The sequence below is a fragment of the Ranitomeya variabilis genome, chromosome 4 (assembly GCF_051348905.1).
Source record: "Ranitomeya variabilis isolate aRanVar5 chromosome 4, aRanVar5.hap1, whole genome shotgun sequence".
Taxonomy (NCBI): Eukaryota; Metazoa; Chordata; class Amphibia; order Anura; family Dendrobatidae; genus Ranitomeya; species Ranitomeya variabilis.
This window is the reverse complement of record NC_135235.1, coordinates 113,777,263-113,797,274: the sequence shown is the minus strand read 5'-3', so window position 1 is coordinate 113,797,274 and position 20,012 is coordinate 113,777,263. Positions and strand designations below refer to the sequence as shown.

The 20,012-nt window shown below is 50.2% G+C and overlaps 1 protein-coding gene across 2 annotated transcripts in view; it reads left to right on the top strand.

Moving 5' to 3' along the window:
- NPFFR1 (neuropeptide FF receptor 1) overlaps positions 1-20,012 on the top strand; it is a 336,406-nt gene that overhangs the window by 264,696 nt on the left and 51,698 nt on the right. For both annotated transcript variants that reach the window (XM_077259148.1, XM_077259147.1), the window contains exon 3: positions 8,299-8,398. In XM_077259148.1, the coding sequence (XP_077115263.1) occupies positions 8,299-8,398 (100 nt within the window). The remainder of the gene's footprint in view (positions 1-8,298; positions 8,399-20,012) is intronic.

The window sequence follows — 20,012 nt, the reverse complement described above, 5'->3', positions numbered from 1 at the left end:
ATGATATGCATAAGAGAGATTCAACTCGATACTGAGTAGTCGACAAAGCTCTCTCCAGAACCGAGACTAAAACTGGGGAACCCGGTCACTGATAATCTTGTCTAGCATACCGTGTAGGCGGAAAATATGTTTTACAAACAATGTTGCCAAAGCCCGTGCAGAAGGTAGCCGTAGAAGAGGCACCAAGTGCACCATTTTAAAGAAATGGTCAGTGATTACCCAAATGATGGTGCAGCCACGAGACTTGGGTAAGCCCACCACAAAATCCATCCCGACCATCTGCCAGGACCTGTCTGCCACCGGTAGGGACAAAGTAATCCTGCTGGCCATTGTCGAGGAGACTTATTCGTAGCACAGGAAACACATGCCCGAATATAGTCCCTGACATCACGAGCCATATGCGGCCACCAGTATGTTCTTGCCAGCAGCTCAGACGTCCTCTTGGTCCCAAAATGTCCACCCACCCTACACGAATAAGCCCAAGAGAGAACCTCCGGTCGCAAATGTGATGGCACAAAAGTCTTGCCCAGGGGCACAGACTCAAGCGAGACCGGGGCCACAGTTCTCAGGCTCTCAGTGGGGAAAATAAGCCAAGGCTCCTCTTCCTCCTCCACAGATGACACAACAGAGCGAGAGAGCGTCGGCACGAATGTTCTTCTCCCCGGAGAGAAAATGGAGAGTGAAATGGAACCTGGAGAAGAACAGGGACCATCTGACCGCTGGGCTGTCTGTAAGTATACCAGATTTTTGTGGTCAGAAAAAACTTGGAAGGGAAAGCGAGCCCCTTCCAGAAGATGTCTCCATTCAGAGAAAGCCAATTTCATGGCTAGCAACTCCCTGTCCCCGATGGAATAATTCCTCTCCGCTTGTGTGAAGGTCTTGGAAAAGAAGAAGCAAGGATGCTTCCGACCTTGAGCATCCTTTTGGAAAAGGACTGCTCCAGCACCAACGGATGAGGCATCCACCTCCATTATAAACGGCTTATCAACATCGGGGCAATATAGAATGGGAGCGCTAGCAAAAGGAGATTTAATTGAAAGGAAGGCCTTGGAGGCCTCCTCCGACCACAATTTGGGATTTGCTCCCTTCTTGGTGAGAGCTACCAAGGGAGCTACTAAAGTTGAGAAATGCGGAATGAACTGGCAATAGTAGTTAATGAACTCCATAAAGCACTGCACCGCTTTCAGAGAGTGGGGTTCTTGCAAGTCCATCACAGCCTGTAGTTTGGCAGGATCCATAGCCAACCCCTGGGCGGAGATGATATAACCAAGGAAAGGCAAGGACTCCTGCTCAAACACACATTTCTCCAACTTAGCGTAGAGGAAGTTTGCCCGTAAGAGGTCGAAGACTTTGCAAACATCTCTCCGGTGAGAGTCAATATCTGGAGAGTAGGATGAGTATATCATCCAGATAGACTACAACTGAGGTGGAGAGCATATCCCGGAAGATATAATTTACAAAGTCTTGGAAAATGGCTGGGGCATTACAGAGGCCGAAGGGCATCACCAGATATTAATAGTGCCCATCCCTGGTGTTAAATGCCGTCTTCCATTCGTCACCCTCACGGATGCGAATCAGGTTGTAAGTACCCCGCAGATCTAATTTGGTGAATACCCTTGCTTTCCGTAGCCTATCGAAGAGCTCAGATATCAGAGGCAGAGGGTATTTATTCTTAACGATGATGGTGTTAAGACCCCTGTAATCTATGGATGGACGAAGTTCTCCGTTCTTCTTCTGCACGAAAAAGAACCCCGCCCCTGCAGGTGACACTGACTTCCTAATGAACCCTCTAGCCAAATTTTCCTGAATATATTGAGTCATAGACTCCGTCTCCGGGAGGGAGGGAGAGAAGATAGACTCGACCCCGGGGAGGCTCTGCTCCAGGCATGAGATCAATAGGACAGTCATAGGGACGGTGAGACGGAAGGGTCTCCGCAGCCTTCTTGGAGAACACATCCTCATAGGACCAATAGCACTTGGCGAGAGAAGTAAGATCTGCGGGTACTTCTGTAGTGGCAACCTGAATGCACTCCCTCATACATCTGCCCTTACAAGATTCACTCCAACCCAAAATTCTCCCGGAGGACCACTCTATATGAGGAGAGTGGAAACGTAACCAGGGTAACCCTAGTAGAATCTCATCTATTCCCTCGGGAATGACAAGCAGGGAGATAATCTCCTGATGGGAAGGAGACATAGATAACGTGAAAGGGATGGTCTGATGTGTAATTTGTGTGGGCAGTGTTGATCCATTTTCCACTCGAACAATCACTGGCTTGGCGAGCATCACCAGGGGTATAGCGTGGCGTTAGGCGAAGGCAGGGGACATAAAATTCCCCTCCGCCCCAGGGTCCACGCAAAGCTCGACTGTAAGAGTGGAAGAACCTAAAGTGATTGTCCCTTTAAAGGACAGCTTGGAGGAAAATACAGCTGTGTCTAGAGAACCTCCTCCTATAACCATTTTCTATAACCAGTTTACCGACCGCTGAGGACATTTATTGGCATAATGTCCCATCTACTGGCAGTTATTACAGACCACAGGTACTCGAGCGGCCCGGGACTTAGGTCCCGCTCGAGAAACCTCCATGGCCTCATGGGAGTCAGACGCCTGAATGGGAGATTCCAGAGGACTAGCAAAGGTAGGAGCCAACCAAAACCTCTGTCTACACTGGGTCCGCTCCAACCTCCGCTAGTTAAAACGGAGGTCGATGCGGGTAGATATAGTTATGAGGTCCGCCAGTGTGGAGGGAATCTACCTGGTGGCCAAGGCGTCATTTACATGGTCAGCCAGTCCCCTCCAGTACACAGGAATAAGGACTTTATCCGGCTATTCCAGCTCTGAAGTCCAGAAGTGGACGGAAAATTGGCTGACCATGGACGAACCCTGTGTTAATGCCAGCAGTTGGAGCGTCGTATCATGGGTAACGCGAGGTCCCAAAAAGACCTGTCTCAGAGAGTCCAGGAAGCGAGGAGCACTCTGTACCACACGATCATCATGCTCCCACAGCGGCGTTGCCCACTCCAACGCCCTGCCCGATAGAAGGGATATGATAAATCCCACTTTAGCCCGTTCCGTAGGAAAATGTACAGCCAGAAGCTCTAGATGTATGGTGCACTGGCTCACGAATCCCCGACAGAGCTTACTGTCACCAGCAAACTTGTCTGGAAGTGGGAGTCGGGATAAAGTTGGAGCAGGGGTGGCAGAGGACAAACTGGCTGCAGCTATGCCAGCAGCCTGTACAGCGACTGCGGTGACATCCACAGCCGAGTTGTGCGCTCAAGAGCCGCCAACCTACACTCCCGCTGCTGGATGTACCGCTGTAGACGCTGATTGTCCCCAATTTTCTAGCCAGTATTCTGTTACGGCAGGCGGAACGCACCGAGTAATGATATCAATTGTTATTGGTGCGTTCGCAGCCCGGGGTCCACCGTGCAAGAGAGAAGCCTGCTGCAAGAGGAATGGCAGCCCTATATGGCAGTATAATGTCAAATAAGACGCAAGTTCCGTCACTCAGTCAGTATAGCATGACCCCCGTTGCTTCACAGGGTCGTGGAATAATAAGTGGGACTAAAGACCCTAACTAGGGTTGTGCATGCTCTGGAACTCTTCTGTTCTAACCGCACACATGAAGGAACCAGTTGCTAGGCCAAGCGACTAATTGCCCCCACTGACAGTAGCTGCCTGCCTATAAGAATTCCCACGGCTAACGGACACTCACCACATGCAGCCTGAGTGGCAGAGTATGACTGGCAACAAGCAACAAAATACAAATGATACTAGCGCATGGCCGTGCGGCCATGCGAACCTTTTATAGCTGCAGCAACTTCAGGACCTTCCTAGAGGACCAATGGGAGCTGCTACAGGACCTGAGCAATGCCCAATGAGAGGTCCTCCCTTGGGCATGCTCAGAAGGGAAAAAGCAGGACTTAGTCCCAGAGACGTCTGTTCGCCGCAGACCAGTACTGGCTACAATGGCTGAGCCTGGAAGAGCAGCAGTAACCAAGTGCAGAGTATCAGCCTGAGCCAGACGCTGGGACCAACGTCTGCGCTGAGCAGACTCCACTGCGGCTGGAGGAGAATGGGAGACCGCAGCGGAGGTGGTTCGAGATTTCCCCTGTGTAGCGGTGGGAACTCGACACCTAACATTAGGTATCTCCATAAGTCCTGCATCATGTGTAGTCCTATTTCTGCTCTTTCCAGCAATATCCATCTCTCTTAGTATAGCTTCCCATCTAGCCCCTTCATTGCCCAACTACACCATGTTCCAAATTATTATGCAAACTGGATTTAAGTGTCATAAAGATTTAATTGTTTTGTTTTTCACATAAACCTGTGGATGGTATTGTATCAGGGCTAAATGGATCACTGAAATCAATCTTAAACAAATGTGATAATTAGCTTTCCAGGTGTTTCTAATTAAAGAAAAACTACTTGTAAAATGATGTTCCACATTATTAAGCAGGCCACAGGTTTCAAGCAATATGGGAAAGAAAAAGGATCTCTCTGCTGCTGAAAAGCGTTAAATAGTGCAATGCCTTGGACAAGGTATGAAAACATTAGATATTTCACGAAAACTTAAGAGTGATCATGATACTGTGAAGAAATTTGTGACTGAAACACAGCACAGACAGAGTTCATGCAGATAAAGGCATAATGAGGAAGGTTTCTACCAGACAAATTCATTGGATTAAGAGAGCAGCTGCCAAAATACCATTTACAAAGCAGCAAACAGTTATTTGAAGCTGCTGGTGCCTCTGGAGTCCCTGGAACCTCAAGGTGTAGGATCCTTCAAAGGCTTGCTTGGTGCATAAACCTACTATTCAGCCACCCCTAAACATTGTTCCCAAGCAAAAATTGTTGCAGTGGGCCCAGACATACATGAAGACTAATTTTCAAACAGTCTTGTTTACTGATGAGTGTCGAGCAACCCTGGATGGTCCTTTTGGATGGAGTAGTGGATGGTTGGTGGATGGCCATCATGTCCCTACAAGGCTGCAACGTCAGCTAGGAGGTGGAGGAGTCATGTTTTGGGCTGGAATCATGTGGAAACAACTGGTAGGGCCCTCTAAGGTTCCTGAAGGTGTGAAAATGACCTCTGCAAAGTATATAAATTTTCTGACTGACAACTTTCTTCCATGGTATAAAAAGCAGAACTGTGCCTTCAGGAGCAAAATCATCTCCATGCATGACAATGCACCATCTCATGCTGCAAAGAATATCTCTGAGTCACTGGCTGCTATGGGCATAAAAGGAGATAAACTCATGGTGTGGCCACCATCTTCCCCTGACCTCAACCCTATAGAGAACCTTTGGAGTATCATCAAGCAAAAGATCTATGAGGGTGGGAGGCAGTTCACATCAAAACAGCAGCTCTGGGAGGCTATTCTGACGTCATGCAAATAAATACAAGCAGAAACTCTCCCAAAACTCACAAGTTCAATGGATGCAAGAATCGTGAAGGTGATATCAAAGAAGGTTCCTATGTTAACATGTAACTTGGCCTGTTAGGATGTTTTGGAGTTACAGTAAATAGCTTTTTTGTTCAGTGAATGTGACCTCCTAATGCTGCAAATTCCACAAATGAGCATTTTCAGTTCTTTAAAACATCAAATGTTTAGAAATTCTACTGCGCCTAATAATTTGTAACAGTGCATTTTGAGTTTTTATTCATTTTGGAGATTATACTGTTATCATTGGGAGGTTTCCACAATAAAATTCGATGTATACTCTAACGGGTGATGACTTTTATTAGACTGACTGTCATTTGCACTGACCATTTAGGAAGATCCGAGAAAAATGTCATTTGCATAATAATTTGGACTATGGTGTAGTTACCTGGCAAGTCTCACAGTCTGAGCAGCTGCATGAACACTCCACACAGATATTCTACACAAACACACCCACTGAAGTAGAGATCACTTACAGCGCACCTATATTCCTGCCATTCTACTCTCCCAGTACAGGAAACATATTGTAATAATGTCCAAAGTGTCATCTCTGTGTAACATTTTTCATCATTTTCCCATAAATATGGTGATTGAGTTGATTCCCATTAGTGGCATATTGAGTTAAAGAGAATCTGTCATCAGATTTAAAATTTCGCGCCGGCACTGTCCCAACCGCGGGTAGCGCATGTACAGATCAATCTGGTTCCAGGCTTCAGTAGCAGTGCCGGTGCAAGCAGATATTTACCTCTCAACAGGCTTCCGAAAAAATGGTGCAGTGTAGGAGCATGCACAGATTGAGATCTGAGTTTGTCATTAAACTGAGATCTCGTTCTGCGCATGCATCATCACCGGCGCCATTTACATACAGAACAGTCTCTAGCTACAGTACGTTGGCACTATGGCATAGAGCTTGGTAGTTACGACAAGTAACAGGAACAGTTTCTTCATTATATACAGCAGACGGCTGCAACAAATGGCAAACACAGTCTAATAGTTTTGGGGCACAATGCAGTTAGCAAGGAACATGTTGCAGTATTACAGAATCAGATAAGTCCACAGTTGCCTCTCACAGGAACAGTCCGTAATGTAATTGCTATTAAAGTTTAAGGCCCCAACACCACATCACATTTGAAGATACATTCCCTATCGCTGGTGTAGGCCACATTATTCTCATCTCAGACAGTTGTAGGGCAGGCAGGCTGGCCAGTCAATCGCTACAGATCATTTTATGGTGTCATATACTGTTCTTCTCCTTGATTAATAATTTAGATAAGTGTGTTCATTAATTTACACAGATAGTCTTCAGCGAGCAGTTCATAACCAGTTGTTGTATTTGGAACTACTTCAAATTCTCTAAATCTCTCTAAGCAGATTCTACTATTTCAGCCATCTTGATCCGGTCACCAGACCTGTCACTGTGTTAACTAATCGACAGGCACAATAGCAGCACTTTGTCTCAAATTTTAAATGGAACTTGTAAGCTGATTCATGATTCTCGGACCCTAGGCAGCATGAATATATCTGCAATTGCAGCCAATTATGGTTCACTCTGAAACAATGTCACAGGTTCCGCTTCTCACTGTCTTGTTCTCCTTGACTGACAGGTTTCTAAACATACACTTAGGGATAGACCTGTCAGTCAGCAGGAGCAGGGCGGGGAGAAGCCGCCAGGGGCTAGTCTGTCTCATAGGCTAGTCGTCCTAGTTGCATTGTCCCAGCTAATGTTTTAAAGTATGCTTTCTCTGAAATGCCGCAGTGTTTCAGAGTAAACATTCATGGCTGCAGTAGCGAATTTGGTCTCTGATTTATGCTGCCTGTGGTTTAGAGCTTGTGCAGATTATTGTCTTCATAATGATCATAATTTTACATTGCTAAGTGTTGATATTAGTATATGTGCTACACATCAACAGATATATATCACTTATAATTCAGGGACGGACATATAACTGGTGCAACCTGTGCTTCCACATGGTAAGCGGGCCCAAATCCATCTCCAAAGTAGACGGAATTGTGCATTATTATGAGTGATTTGACTTCAAAGGGTCCAATTACTATTGCTGTACATGAGTCCTCTTCTGTCTGTGTCTGCCCATTTTATAATCTATATGATTTTTTAAAGACTTGTCAGTAAAAAATGTTGGCTGTACAAAATAATGGTTAACTGATAACACTGGTGGGGAATGGCTGAGAAGATTATTTTACTACGTGGGGGACAGTTAGTAGGGTCCTATTTACTCTATAAACTAATGGTGAGAGGATACTTTTCATGGGTGCGGAAGAGGCGAGAGGCTAGACAACAAATTATGAATGTACAGCCAGACCACTAAGAATGGATGTTTGTTTCTTTGGTCCATAGCTCAGTTACCAGTTTCACTTTTTTGCACCTTTATTTTTTCCTCCCTCTTCCCTAAAGCTATAACTTTTTTTCTGCTGACATAGATGACATTGGTACTTGTTGTCTTTGTTTTTTTTAAAAAAAAAAATTGTATTTTTAAATGATGTGCTCATGTGAACCAGACCTTAAATTAAAATCTTTATTTCTGATTACTCCAAATAATTTTTTACTCAACATTATTAAAAATGTTTTAAAAATTGGTGCATTAGTGATAACCTCTAAGATTCTGGTATATTATTGATAAGAAGGTGAGTATAGAGCACCTTGTATAACAGAATTCATGTTTTCATTGGGAGAAGGAAAGTAGAATTTGCAGCAAACAACAAATATTTTCATTTTTAGTGTATCCCAATGTGTTCATGTAGTAAAATCAGTTTTTACGCAGCTACCCAAAGATATATTTAAGTTGCATTCAGCAGAAGAATACCTGTTATAGCATCTTTTTTTTTTTTCAGGATGGCCATTTGACAATATCATGTGCAAGATGAGTGGTCTTGTACAAGGAATGTCTGTTTCTGCATCTGTCTTTACCTTAGTGGCCATTGCAGTAGAAAGGTATGTAAAAAATGTTTGTACTATGCATTATTTATTATTATTTACAGTACATATTAAAATGGTGAAGACATATATTTAATTGCATTTGGGTGTCAGACTATAAATACTTTATTTTAACCTTTTTAGGTATTATTTTGGCCTATACTGTGCCTCAAAAAATGAGTTTTTGTTAAGTCAAATGCATCAAATTCAGTCTTGTTAATTGTATATACAGTAGATGTTAAAAAAAATATATCTTTCTTACTTCCTTAATGCTGTAGTTATTCATTTTTATAAAAATCATCTATCTAAGGGAAATCAAACACTTCTGTCCTTAATAGCCATATCAGCAAGTTGGAGGAAGTTGGTTAAACAAGTAATGTGTATTAAAGGGTTTTACCCACAAAAAAAAGTTAATTTTATTCAATAGATCTTGGAATAATAATAAGTTCCACAATTGGATGTATTAAAATTAAATGTCCCTGTGCTGAGATAATCTTATAAATGTGTCCCTGCTGTGTACAGTGTAATGGCTGTGTATGATCGTACAGGGCATGGTCTGCTCACACCACAGCTCCTGGGCAGGGGGGGAAGAACAAGAGTATACAGACATTGCAGCATGGGATCACAGCAGATTCTTTTTGTGAAGTAAAATATTTCCCTGCCAACAATGTTTTACTTCACGAAAATATGATGTGATCCCATGCTGCAATGTCTGTATACTCTTGTTCTTCCCCCCCTGCCCAGGAGCTGTGGTGTGAGCAGACCATGCCCTGTACGATCATACACAGCCATTACACTGTACACAGCAGGGACAGATTTATAAGATTATCTCAGCACAGGGACATTTAATTTTAATACATCCAATTGTGGAACTTATTATCATTCCAAGATCTATTGAATAAAATTAACTTTTGTTAGTGGGAAAACCACCTTTAAGTGTGTGTTGTGTGTATTTGTATGTATGTGGCAGTTGCGCTCTCAATTTAAGGAAATGAGTGTGTAAGGGGGTTGGCTAAAGTCATGAAATATGTTATGTATATTTAATGTTTATTTATGCTTCTAAATATTGTATTGTTTCTAATATTTGTTAGGGAAAGCGTAGTACCCTAGTTGGCCCACTAGATGGGGTGGAGTGATAATCAGCTTGTAAATAGTTAAATGGAAGGAGCTAAGAGCCGTTAATCTGGGAAACATCTAGAATTTGACTCAGTTGGGCGGGAACCCCCTGACAGGGCAGTTAGCTCCGTAACGTTTTAAGACATGAGCCCAGCCATTCATAGCCATAGGCCAGGACAGCAACAGGCCAGGAAAACAGCAAGAAAGAGCTACAGTGGGATACAGAAGTTTGATTTAGAAGCTGAAGGAAAGACCAGGAGAGTACAGGGACGCAGGAGACTCAGAGAGCTCAGAGAGATGGTGCACAACCACATTATGGGTGTCAGGTCCGAGCATTCCTACACGAACAGTTTTCTGGAAAGTGGATTGGTCGTTGTGGCCAATTGAATGGTCACCAAGGTCTCCCGACTTGACCCCCTTAGACTTTTATCTTTGGGGACATCTGAAGGCAATTGTCTATGATGTGAAGATACGAGATGTGCAGCATCTGAAATAACAGCTACTGGAAGCCTGTGCTAGCATTTGTTCTGCGGTGTTGCTATTTTATAAGTGGTCATAAACTTGTAAATAACTCATGAAAGAATAAAGTTATGTTAAAACCAAGCACACCATTGATTTTCTTGTGAAATTCTCAATAAGTTTATTGTGTCACTAGATGGCAGCCCGATTCTAAAGAATCGGGAGTCTAGAATCCATATATACTTTATTCAAATGTAAGAATAATTTGGTGGGCGGGGACCCTCGGCCTCCGATTTGGTTGGCGGGGCCCCACGGCTTCCGATTTGGTGGGCGGGGTCCCTCTGGCTCCGCTTTGGTGGGCGGGGCCGCTCGGCCTTCGATTTGGTGGGCGGGGCTCCTCGGCCTCCGATTTGGTTGGTGGGGCCCCTCGGCCTCCGATTTGGTAGGCGGGGCCCCTTATCCTCCAATTTGGTGGGCGGGGCCCCTCGGCCTCCGATTTGGTGGGCGGGGCCCCTCGGCCTCCTATTTGGTGGGCGGGGCCCCTCGGCCTCCGATTTGGTTGGCGGGGCCCCTCGGCCTCCGATTTGGTGGGCGGGGCCCCTCGGCCTCCGATTTGGTGGGCGGGGACCCTCGGCCTCCAATTTGGTGGGCGGGGACCCTCGGCCTCCGATTTGGTGGGCGGGGACCCTCGGCCTCCGATTTGGTGGGCGGGGACCCTCGGCCTCCGATTTGGTGGGCGGGGCCCCTCGGCCTCCGATGTGGTGGGCGGGGCCCCTCGGCCTCCGCTTTGGTGGGCGGGGCCGGGCCCCTCGGCCTCCGCTTTGGTGGGCGGGGCCGCTCGGCCTTCAATTTGGTGGGCAAGGCTCCTCGGCCTCCGATTTGGTTGGCGGGGCCCCTCGGCCTCCGATTTGGTTGGCGGGGCCCCTCGGCCTCCGATTTGGTGGGCGGGGACTCTCAGCCTCCGATTTGGTGGGCGGGGACCCTCGGCCTCCGATTTGGTGGGCGGGGACCCTCTGCCTCCAATTTGGTGGGCGTGGACCCTCGGCCTCCGCTTTGGTTGGCGGGGCCCCACAGCCTCCGATTTGGTGGGCGGGGTCCCTCTGCCTCCGCTTTGGTGGGCGGGGCCGCTCGGCCATCGATTTGGTGGGCGGGGCTCCTCGGCCTCCGATTAGGTTGGTGGGGCCCCTCGGCCTCCGATTTGGTGGGCGGGGCCCCTTATCTTCCGATTTGGTGGGCGGGGACCCTCGGCCTCCGATTTGGTGGGCGGGGCCCCTCGGCCTCCGATTTGGTGGGCGGGGCCCCTCGGCCTCCGATTTGGTTGGCAGGGCCCCTCGGCCTCCGATTTGGTGGGCAGGGACCCTCGGCCTCCGATTTGGTGGGCGGGGCCCCTCGGCCTCCGATTTGGTTGGTGGGGCGCCTCGGCCTCCGATTTGGTGGGCGGGGACCCTCGGCCTCCAATTTGGTGGGCGGGGACCCTCGGCCTCCAATTTGGTGGGCGGGGACCCTCGGCCTCCGATTTGGTGGGCGGGGACCCTCGGCCTCCGATTTGGTGGGTGGGGACCCCCGGCCTCCGATTTGGTGGGCGGGGACCCTCGGCCTCCGATTTGGTGGGCGGGGACCCTCGGCCTCCGATTTGGTGGTCGGGGACCCTCGGCCTCCGCTTTGGTGGGCGGGGCCCCTCGGCCTCCGATTTGGTGGGTGGGGTCCCTCTGCCTCCGATTTGGTGTGCGGGGACCCTCGGCCTCTGCTTTGGTGGGCGGGGCCCCTCGGCCTTCGATTTGGTGGACGGGGACCCTCGGCCTCCGATTTGGTGGGCGGGGCCCCTCGGCCTCCGATGGGGTGGGCGGGGCCCCTCGGCCTCCGCTTTGGTGGGCGAGGCCAGGCCCCTCGGCCTCCGCTTTGGTGGGCGGGGCCGCTCGGCCTTCGATTTGGTGGGCGGGGCTCCTCGGCCTCCGATTTGGTTGGCGAAGCCCCTCGGCCTCCGATTTGGTTGGTGGGGCCCCTCGGCCTCCAATTTGGTGGGCGGGGACCCTCGGCCTCCGATTTGGTGGGCGGGGACCCTCGGCCTCCGATTTGGTGGGTGGGGACCCTCGGCCTCCGATTTGGTGGGCGGGGACCCTCGGCCTCCGATTTGGTGGGCGGGGACCCTCGGCCTCCGATTTGGTGGTCGGGGACCCTCGGCCTCCGCTTTGGTGGGCGGGGCCCCTCGGCCTCCGATTTGGTGGGCGGGGTCCCTCTGCCTCCGATTTGGTGTGCGGGGACCCTCGGCCTCCGCTTTGGTGGGCGGGGCCCCTCGGCCTTCGATTTGGTGGGCGGGGCTCCTCGGCCTCCGATTTGGTTGGTGTGGACCCTTGGCCTCCGATTTGGTGGGTGGGGACCCTCGGCCTCCGATTTGGTAGGCGGGGCCCCTCGGCCTTCGATTTGGTGGGCGGGGACCCTCGGCCTCCAATTTGGTGGGCGGGGACCCTCGGCCTCCGATTTGGTGGGCGGGGACCCTCGGCCTCCGATTTGGTGGGCGGGGACCCTCGGCCTCCGATTTGGTGGGCGGGGCCCCTCGGCCTCCGATGTGGTGGTCGGGGCCCCTCGGCCTCCGCTTTGGTGGGCGGGGCCGGGCCCCTCGGCCTCCGCTTTGGTGGGCGGTGCCGCTCGGCCTTCGATTTGTTGGGCGGGGCCCCTCGGCCTCCGATTTGGTTGGTGGGGCCCCTCGGCCTCCGATTTGGTTGGCGGGGCCCCTTATCCTCCGATTTGGTGGGCGGTGACTCTCGGCCTCCGATTTGGTGGGCGGGGACCCTCGGCCTCCGATTTGGTGGGCGGGGCCCCTCGGCCTCCGATTTGGTTGGCGGGGCCCCTCGGCCTCCGATTTGGTGGGCGGGGACCCTCGGCCTCCGATTTGGTGGGCGGGGCCCCTCGGCCTCCGATTTGGTTGATGGGGCCCCTCGGCCTCCGATTTGGTGGGCGGGGACCCTCGGCCTCCAATTTGGTGGGCGGGGACCCTCGGCCTCCGATTTGGTGGGCGGGGACCCTCGGCCTCCGATTTGGTGGGCGGGGCCCCTCGGCCTCCGATGTGGTGGGCGGGGCCCCTCGGCCTCCGCTTTGGTGGGCGGGGCCAGGCCCCTCGGCCTCCGCTTTGGTGGGCGGGGCCGCTCGGCCTTCGATTTGGTGGGCGGGGCTCCTCGGCCTCCGATTTGGTTGGCGAAGCCCCTCCGCCTCCGATTTGGTTGGTGGGGCCCCTCGGCCTCCAATTTGGTGGGCGGGGACCCTCGGCCTCCGATTTGGTGGGCGGGGACCCTCGGCCTCCGATTTGGTGGGCGGGGACCCTCGGCCTCCGCTTTGGTGGGTGGGGCCCGTCGGCCTCTGATTTGGTGGGCGGGGCCCCTCGGCCTCCGATTTGGATGGTGTGGACCCTTGGCCTCCGATTTGGTGGGCGGGGACCCTCGGCCTCCGATTTGGTGGGCGGGGACCCTCGGCCTCCGATTTGGTGGGCGGGGACCCTCGGCCTCCGATTTGGTGGGCGGGGACCCTCGGCCTCCGATTTGGTGGGCGGGGACCCTCGGCCTCCGCTTTGGTGGGTGGGGCCCGTCGGCCTCCGATTTGGTGGGCGGGGCCCCTCGGCCTCCGATTTGGATGGTGTGGACCCTTGGCCTCCGATTTGGTGGGCGGGGACCCTCGGCCTCCGATTTGGTGGGCGGGGACCCTCGGCCTCCGATTTGGTGGGCGGGGACCCTCGGCCTCCGATTTGGTGGGCGGGGACCCTCGGCCTCCGATTTGGTAGGCGGGGCCCCTCGGCCTCCGATTTGGTGGGCGGGGACCCTCGGCCTCCAATTTGGTGGGCGGGGACCCTCGGCCTCCGATTTGGTGGGCGGGGACCCTCGGCCTCCGCTTTGGTGGGTGGGGCCCGTCGGCCTCCGATTTGGTGGGCGGGGCCCCTCGGCCTCCGATTTGGATGGTGTGGACCCTTGGCCTCCGATTTGGTGGGCGGGGACCCTCGGCCTCCGATTTGGTGGGCGGGGACCCTCGGCCTCCGATTTGGTGGGCGGGGCCCCTCGGCCTCCGATTTGGTGGGCGGGGCCTCTCGGCCTCCGATTTGGATGACGGGGACCCCGGCCTCCGATTTGGTGGGCGGGGCCCCTCGGCCTCCGATTTGGTGGGCGGGGACCCTCGGCCTCCAATTTGGTGGGCGGGGACCCTCGGCCTCCGATTTGGTGGGCGGGGACCCTCGGCCTCCGATTTGGTGGGCGGGGACCCTCGGCCTCCGATTTGGTGGGCGGGGCCCCTCGGCCTCCGATGTGGTGGTTGGGGCCCCTTGGCCTCCGCTTTGGTGGGCGGGGCTGGACCCCTCGGCCTCCGCTTTGGTGGGCGGGGCCGCTCGGCCTTCGATTTGGTGGGCGGGGCTCCTCGGCCTCCGATTTGGTTGGCGGGGCCCCTCGGCCTCCGATTTGGTTGGCGGGGCCCCTCGGCCTCCGATTTGGTGTGTGCTCTGCCTGGGGCCACTGTGCTCTGCCTGGGGCCCCATATGCTGCCTGGGGCCCCTGTGCTCTGCCTGGGGCCCCATATGCTGCCTGGGGCCCCTGTGCTCTGCCTGGGGCCCCATATGCTGCCTGGGGCCCCTGTGCTCTGCCTGGGGCCCCTGTGCTCTGCCTGGGGCCACTGTGCTCTGCCTGGGGCCCCATAAGCTGCCTGGGGCCCCTGTGCTCTGCCTGGGACCACTGTGCTCTGCCTGTGGCCCCATATGCTGCCTGGGGCCCCTGTGCTCTTCCTGGGGCCCCTGTGCTCTGCCTGGGGCCCCATATGCTGCCTGGGGCCACTGTGCTCTGCCTGGGGCCCCATATGCTGCCTGGGGCCCCTGTGCTCTGCCTGGGGCCCCATATGCTGCCTGGGGCCCCTGTGCTCTGCCTGGGGCCCCATGTTCTGCCTGGGGCCCCTGTGCTCTGCCTGGGGCCACTGTGCTCTGCCTGGGGCCCCATATGCTGCCTGGGGCCCCTGTGCTCTGCCTGGGGCCCCATATGCTGCCTGGGGCCCCTGTGCTCTGCCTGGGGCCCCATATGCTGCCTGGGGCCCCTGTGCTCTGCCTGGGGCCCCTGTGCTCTGCCTGGGGCCCCTGTGCTCTGCCTGGGGCCACTGTGCTCTGCCTGGGGCCCCATATGCTGCCTGGGGCCCCTGTGCTCTGCCTGGGGCCCCATATGCTGCCTGGGGCCCCTGTGCTCTGCCTGGGGCCACTGTGCTCTGCCTGGGGCCCCATAGGCTGCCTGGGGCCCCTGTGCTCTGCCTGGGACCACTGTGTTCTGCCTGGGGCCCCATATGCTGCCTGGGGCCCCTGTGCTCTGCCTGGGTGTAGGACACTGGTGACGTCACTTATCTCCGGACATTAGCTCCGGACATTAGCTCCGGACATTAGCTCCGGACATTAGCTCCGGACAAAGCCACGGAAGTTGGCACAAATTGCAGGAAGTAGTATTCTAGGCAATTATATATTAGATATGACCCTCTTCCCATTGAAAAAAATAAAGTTGGATCCAAAATGTGTGACTTCAAAATGGCCGCCATGGTTACCACCCATCTTGAAAAGTTTTCCTCCTCCTATATACTAATGTGCCACAAACAGGAAGTTGATATCACCAACCATTCTCATTTTATTTAGGTGTATCCATATAAATGGCCCACCCTGTCTAGCTATACTCATTAAACTTCAAGTACATATATAAATATATGCTGGAACTTCTGAGTAGACATATACTGTATATATCTTAAGAATCCTTTTTAAGGTGCCTTCACGAACATTATTTTAAGTGTTTTTAAATTTTTGAAAATCTGCCATGAAACTCAAGTGTATTTCATAATATGTCTACAATCACTTTTGGTGGGTTTTTTCCTCACATTCTTTAAGCCTTGTCAAGAAGTATACAGGAAAAATGAGACATGAGGACCTTCTAGAAGTAGTGGGCCCCTGAGGTTGTAATGGATTGGGCATAGGCTAGACTGAAGCAGCGGAGTCCCTGGGACCCTCTGAATTTTACTCTTTAACTCCTGCACAGGGATCTGTGAACAGTCAGTCACCATTAGCAACAACCAACAGATGATGGATATCAAGACACAAGGCTGATACAAGAGTCATAAAGAATATTCAGACAATCCAGGGTCAAGGCAAGCAGAGTTCAATCACTACAGTAGGGAAGCAAGAGGTGAGGGCAGATGCAGTTCATTCAATATGGTAAACATAAGGGCTGACGGTAGTCAAAAATAATGTCAGGGTACAGCTGGGATGGTAACTGGAAGACAATGCAGAAATACCTGCATTGTGGACAGACAGGAACCAAAAATACCTTATTGCCCAGACAATGAGAGACCAGGAGTCAATGGTTGTACTGTTGAGAGGAAGAAACACAAGTCTTGGTAGAGGAGGATGTCTGCAGATAAGTGACTGCAACAGTAGAACAAGTGGAGATTTTGGAGAAAAGACCACTGGCAGACTGGGGACAAATAGCCACGATAGAAATAGGTAAGGCTAAAACAATAGAACACACTGGCGCTGCACTACTCCGGCAATGGGACAACAAGGGAAAGGGAAAGAAAGGGAAGTAATAGCTGCTGGTGAGGTGGCAAAGTCTGTGCTACACTTTGTCTAAATACACATGAATAAGAGTTAAAAATACCACACCTGCGCTCTAATTGATGACAGAGGTGCAAGTAAAAGAGCTATGCAAAAAGGACCTGGCAATATCACACCTGTGTACACGGTACTGTATATGTAATAGGCAAATAGTGTACGTTATATAGCTGCTTAGGTATGAACTAACTATAGGACAGTGCCTGACGAAGAAGGAGTACCTCCTTCGAAACGCGTTGGATTGGTTTCCCTGACACGCGCCCGCCCATTCTGTGACGTCACTGTTTTAGCCACGCCCCCGCACACACCGCTACTGCTCCGGCGTTGCTTCCGGCCGGGGCACGCTAGGAGTTGGCGGAATTTGCTCATCCGGACACCCAGCGGTGAGCCATCCATTTGGGGAAGCAGACGTGGACTATTCCCCTTTCCAGCCGTACGGTGCAGCACAGTGCGGTTAGCAAGAAGGTTTCTTTGGACATTCTCCGCTCTTCACAGTCATCTATATCACCAACACGAGTAAGTGTATATGCACCTATAGGCACTGTCCTATAGTTAGTTCATACCTAAGCAGCTATATAACGTACACTATTTGCCTATTACATATACAGTACCATGTACACAGGTGTGATATTGCCAGGTCCTTTTTGCATAGCTCTTTTACTTGCACCTCTGTCATCAATTAGAGCGCAGGTGTGGTATTTTTAACTCTTAGAAATAGGTAAGGGTCCTTGCTATCCCACTACAACCCCACAAGCCAAAACAAATATAATAGTGTGTTCATTTTTCACCAAGGCCTTCAAAATAAATTCTGGTCATAGCACATTCTACTTAAAAACACAGTTAAAATCACCAACAAAAACACCGGAAAAAGTGGAGAAAATAACTTTGTGTGAATCCAACCATGAAAATACTGACTAGAAGGAAAACAATACTAATAATGCAAAAATTGGTCACAAAGTGCTAAGTGCCAACTATGTTAACACTGCTTACTAAAAAACATACAGAGCAATAGTGAGCAAATCTGTGCTGAAATTTTATGTATACTTATAGTAGTTCATATTACAAACATATACAGTACTACCAATATCTGAATTGTAAGATGCTAGTAAAAATACATTGAATGCTTCTTACTAGTTTAAAAGAAATATACATACTCAACACTGAAATTGCAGTACGAAGAATGATAGACATGCTAATGATATGCAAATGTTGGAAAAATAGAAACAAAATTTTGAAATGCCCTGGTTTATTCATTATCAAGTATGAGCACCAGGCGTAGAAATCCCTGCACTTACACACCTTGGCTGCTATCAGTGAGGTTATTAACCCCTTCACCCCCAAGGGTGGTTTGCACGTTAATGACCGGGCCAATTTTTACAATTCTGACCACTGTCCCTTTATGAGGTTATAACTCTGGAACGCTTCAACGGATCTTGGCAATACTGACATTGTTTTCTTGTGACATATTGTACTTCATGATAGTGGTAAAATTTCTTTGATATTACCTGCGTTTATTTGCAAAAAAAATGGAAATTTGGCGAAAATTTTGAAAATTCGGCAATTTTCCAAATTTGAATTTTTATGCCCTTAAATCACAGAGATATGTCACACAAAATACTTAATAAGTAACATTTCCCACATGTCTACTTTACATCAGCACAATTTTGGAACCAAAATTTTTTTTTGTTAGGGAGTTATAAAGGTTAAAAGTTGACCAGCAATTTCTCATTTTTACAACACCATTTTTTTTTAGGGACCACATCTCATTTGAAGTCATTTTGAGGGGTCTATATGATAGAAAATACCCAAGTGTGACACCATTCTAAAAACTGCACCCCTCAATGTGCTCAAAACCATATTCAAGAAGTTTATTAACCCTTCTGGTGCTTCACAGGAATTTTTGGAATGTTTAAATAAAAATGAACATTTAACTTTTTTTCACAAAAAATTTACTTCAGCTCCAATTTGTTTTATTTTACCAAGGGTAACAGGAGAAAATGGACCCCAAAAGTTGTTGTACAATTTGTCCTGAGTACGCCGATACCCCATATGTGGGGGTAAACCACTGTTTGGGCGCATGACAGAGCTCGGAAGCAAAGGAGCGCCATTTGACTTTTCAATGCAAAATTGACTGGAATTGAGATGGGACGCCATGTTGCGTTTGGGGAGCCCCTGATGTGCCTAAACATTGAAACCCCCCACAAGTGACACCATTTTGGAAAGTAGACCCCCTAAGGAACTTATCTAGAGGTGTGGTGAGCACTTTGACCCACCAAGTGCTTCACAGAAGTTTATAATGCAGAACCGTAAAAATAAAAAATCATATTTTTTCACAAAAATTATTTTTCGCCCCCAATTTTTTATTTTCCCAAGGGTAAGAGAAAAAATTGGACCCCAAAAGTTGTTGTACAATTTGTCCTGAGTACGCTGATACCCCATATGTGGGGATAAACCACTGTTTGGGCGCATGGGAGACCTCGGAAGGGAAGGAGCGCCGTTTGACTTTTCAATGCAAAATTGACAGGAATTGAGATGGGACGTCATGTTGCGTTTGGAGAGCCCCTGATGTGCGTAAACATTGAAACCCCCCACAAGTGACACCATTTTGGAAAGTAGACCCCCTAAGGAACTTATCTAGATGTGTGGTGAGCACTTTGACCCACCAAGTGCTTCACAGAAGTTTATAATGCAGAACCGTAAAAATAAAAAATCATATTTTTTCACAAAAATTATATTTTCACCCCCAATTTTATATTTTCCCAAGGGTAAGAGAAGAAATTGGACCCCAAAAGTTGTTGTACAATTTGTCCTGAGTACGCTGATACCCCATATGTGGGGGTAAACCACTGTTTGGGCGCATGGGAGAGCTCGGAAGGGAAGTAGCACCGTTTGACTTTTCAATGCAAAATTGACAGGAATTGAGATGGGACGCCATGTTGCGTTTGGAGAGCCACTGATGTGCCTAAACATTGAAACCCCCCACAAGTGACACCATTTTGGAAAGTAGACCCCCTAAGGAACTTATCTAGATGTGTTTTGAGCGCTTTGACCCACCAAGGGCTTCACAGAAGTTAATAATGCAGAGCCGTAAAAATAAAACAAACATTTTTTCCCACAAAAATTATTTTTTTAGCCCCCAGTTTTGTATTTTCCCGAGGGTAGCAGGAGAAATTGGACCCCAAAATTTGTTGTCCAATTTGTCCTGAGTGCGCTGATACCCCATATGTGGGGGGGAACCACCGTTTGGACGCATGGAAGGGCTCGGAAGTGAAGGAGCGCCATTTGGAATGCAGACTTAGATGGAATGGTCTGCAGGCGTCACATTGCGTTTGCAGAGCCCCTAATGTACCTAAACAGTAGAAACCCCCCACAAGTGACACCATGTTGGAAAGTAGACCCCCTAAGGAACTTATCTAGATGTGTGGTGAGTGCTTTGACCCACCAAGGGCTTCA